Below are 3,314 nucleotides of genomic sequence, written 5' to 3' on the forward strand. Positions count from 1 at the left end.
CAGTCGGTATTTCAAGGCCCTATTTTGTCCTTTAATGAATGGCCTTCTTACTGCCACTCGCCCTGTCAAATCTGCAGCACAAATCTATCTGATCTACCAGCATGCCTAACATGCATGCTGGTGACCTTCAGAAACTTGTATTCTGATTGGGATGTGACTTTGGACCTGCCAGATCTCTTCCTATCAGAGTTTTGTGCAATTTCCAATTGCCATTGGATTGTTTGAGACACCATACATACTGGCACTTTGATTTTTTTGCAGTTTCTCTAAATGAAAGGCCTACACATCTAAGGGTAATAATTCCCTGTCTCATTTCATTTGTTAATTGACATTATCACTGGAATTTACAACTCTCAACAGTGTAATATTGCCCAAGTAGTACTTACATTTACATTTACATCATTTAGCAGACGCTCTTATCCAGAGCGACTTACAACAGTGCTTAGTAGTCTACGACTGTTCTTCAGTCTTTAAGGCTAGGATTAAATCTACTGTCATTAAACAAGTTACCGCTGACCAAGTTGTATACAAAACCCTGCTAGAAGAAAATAGTAAGTTAGTACAAATTGTTTTTTTTTTTGTTTTTTTTTTTTGAAAAAAAAGGGTAGAAAAAAAAAAGTATGGGGACTTTAGTCCAAGTGCTGTTGAAAGAAGTGTGTCTTCAGGCGACGTTTGAAGACAGTGAGGGTCTCCGCTGTTCGTACAGCAAGAGGAAGTTCGTTCCACCACTGAGGAGCCAACACTGCAAAGAGTCTTGATGCATGTCGTCCTCTTCTTTTAAGTAAGGGTGGTTCGAGACATGCAGTGCTTGATGTTCTGAGACAGCGAGAAGTGACACGCTGCTTGACCAGTGCTGATATGTAAGGTGGTGCAGCCCCAGTTTTGGCCTTAAAGGCAAGTGTTAGGGTTTTGAACCTGATGCGGGCAGCCACAGGGAGCCAGTGCAGGTTCTGCAGCAGAGGTGTAGTGTGCGAGAATTTGGGAATATCAAAAACGAGTCTTGCAGCTGCATTCTGGATCAGTTGAAGTGGTCGTGTTGCCTTTAGTGAAAGTCCAGACAGCAGAGAGTTGCAGTAGTCCAGCTTAGAGATGACCAAGGTCTGGACGAGAAGCTGAGTAGCCTCTGTAGTGAGAAAGGGGCGGATTCTCCTAATGTTGTAAAGGAGATATCTGCAGGACCTGGAGAGGTCGCTGATGTGTGGAGAGAAAGACAATTCTTCGTCTAGAGTGACACCAAGACTTCTTGCCGTTTTTGAGGGGACGATAACCGAGTTGTCAGAGGATGTAGTAACACAGTTTGTTCCAACTCTGCTGTAAGATGGACAGAGAGTTTTTACATGAACAAAAGAAGTTGGGACAGGTCAGGTCAAGTCAGGTTGGGGAGCATGTACTGGTACAGCGTGTTGTTGCACCCACCACACGACGAAACAGCTCGGGATCCTTGTTGACAACCCCCCAGGCAGTCCAGTCCCACCCTCCGGAAATGACCCCCTATCTTCCACAGCCAGATGTTACATGAGCATCCTCTTGGCCTGGTCCAGCCATTTGGGTTCCCTGGGGGAATCGCGCCACATGCCCGTAGTGCTGTAACTGATGCTCCCTCACAATCCTGGTAATGGGCCTCATTCGGGACTCCATGAGCAACCGCTCTTTCAACACAAAGTCAAACTAGCGGTACCCAAGGATTCTCCGAAGAGACACAGTATCGAAGTAGTCCAGTCTCCATCTCAGGTCTCTGGATAGCGTCCATGTCTCGCAACCATATAGCAAGACAGCAAGCACCAGGACTCTAAAGACTTGGACCTTCATCCTTTTGCATAGATATCGGGAGTGCCGCACACCCCTTTCCAGTGAAGTTGGGAGACCTGTTGAAATTGTTTGCTTCAGCTTGTAAGGCTCATTTTACTTTAATTGTTGCAGAATGGTTGTAATCTATTAGTTGTTCCATAAAGAAAGCCCATTTGTAATACAGTAATCCCTCCTCCATCTCGGGGGTTGCGTTCCAGAGCCACCCGTGAAATAAGAAAATCCGCGAAGTAGAAACCATATGTTTATATAGTTATTTTTATATTGTCATGCTTGGGTCACAGATTTGCGCAGAAACACAGGAGGTTGTAGAGAGACAGGAACGTTATTCAAACACTGCAACAAACATTTGTCTCTTTTTCAAAAGTTTAAACTGTGCTCAATGACAAGACAGAGATGACAGTTCTGTCTCAAAATTAAAAGAATGCAAACATATCTACCTCTTCAAAGGAGTGTGCGTCAGGAGCAGGGAGAGAGAGAGATAGAGAGAGACAGAGAAAAACAAACATGCAAAAATCAATACGTGCCCTTCGAGCTTTTAAGTATGCGAAGCACCGTGCAGCATGTCGCTTCACTAAGCAGCTGCACAGAAGGTAGCAACGTGAAGATAATCTTTCAGCATTTTTAGACGAGCGTCCGTATCGTCTAGGTGTGCGAACAGCCCCCCTGCTCACACCCCCTACGTCAGGATCAGAGAAAGCGCAAGAGAGAGAAAGAGAAAAGTAAGTTGGGTAGCTTCTCAGCCATCTGCCAATAGCGTCCCTTGTATGAAATCAACTGGGCAAACCAACTGAGGAAGCATGTACCAGAAATTAAAAGACCCATTGTCCTCAGAAATCCGCGAACCAGCAAAAAATCCGCGATATATATTTAAATATGCTTACATATAAAATCCGCGATAGAGTGAAGCCGCGAAAGGCGAAGCGTGATATAGCGAGAGATCACTGTATTCTGAAATTTTGTTAACCTAAACTTTAAATTTGAACCTCTGGCAGTTTACTGCTTACCTGCTTAACATTATAGGTCATTCATTGCATTCCAGCTGATTAAATTTGAAGACAACTGGAAAAACGGAGGTGTTTCAAAATTTTTGACCAGTATCTCTGGACAACGTTACCACTGCACTTTTGTAGTGTAGACAGCTGAGCTGCATTAGTATCCTGCCATCTGCATTAGAAGTGGATGCTCAAATTAAGTGAGCACCATGAAGAACATGTACCATGCAGTGACGTATCAGCCATTCCAATTGATTCACTTAAGTATCATATTGGATTGTCAGGCTATGTTCTAATGGGCTTTAAATGCAGCTAAACATTTTGTTTGAAATCTGTGTAAATTCAGTACTGGGAAATGCACAATTTTCTCTCAATATATTACTATTAGGTGTGATTATTTTAATACAGTATAAATATGTTTGTTTTCATTGTAATGAAGAAGGCATTCAGGCCCACTTGCATATGGGATCTAATAAAATCATTTTCTGAATGCTCTTCAGTTATTTGTATCAA

The 3,314-nt window shown here is 43.1% G+C and overlaps 1 protein-coding gene across 1 annotated transcript; it reads right to left on the reverse strand.

The window, feature by feature from the left end:
• Positions 1–641: 641 nt before the first annotated feature.
• LOC127529889 (uncharacterized) lies at positions 642–1,271 on the reverse strand (the record flags this gene model as incomplete). The annotated part of the gene is made up of 1 exon (XM_051935077.1): positions 642–1,271. A coding segment is annotated over one exon (630 nt), but the record flags the coding sequence as incomplete, so codon positions are not given.
• Between the last annotated feature and the right edge of the window lie 2,043 nt (positions 1,272–3,314).

Source organism: Erpetoichthys calabaricus, chromosome 12 (assembly GCF_900747795.2).
Source record: "Erpetoichthys calabaricus chromosome 12, fErpCal1.3, whole genome shotgun sequence".
In the NCBI taxonomy this organism is placed as follows: domain Eukaryota; kingdom Metazoa; phylum Chordata; class Cladistia; order Polypteriformes; family Polypteridae; genus Erpetoichthys; species Erpetoichthys calabaricus.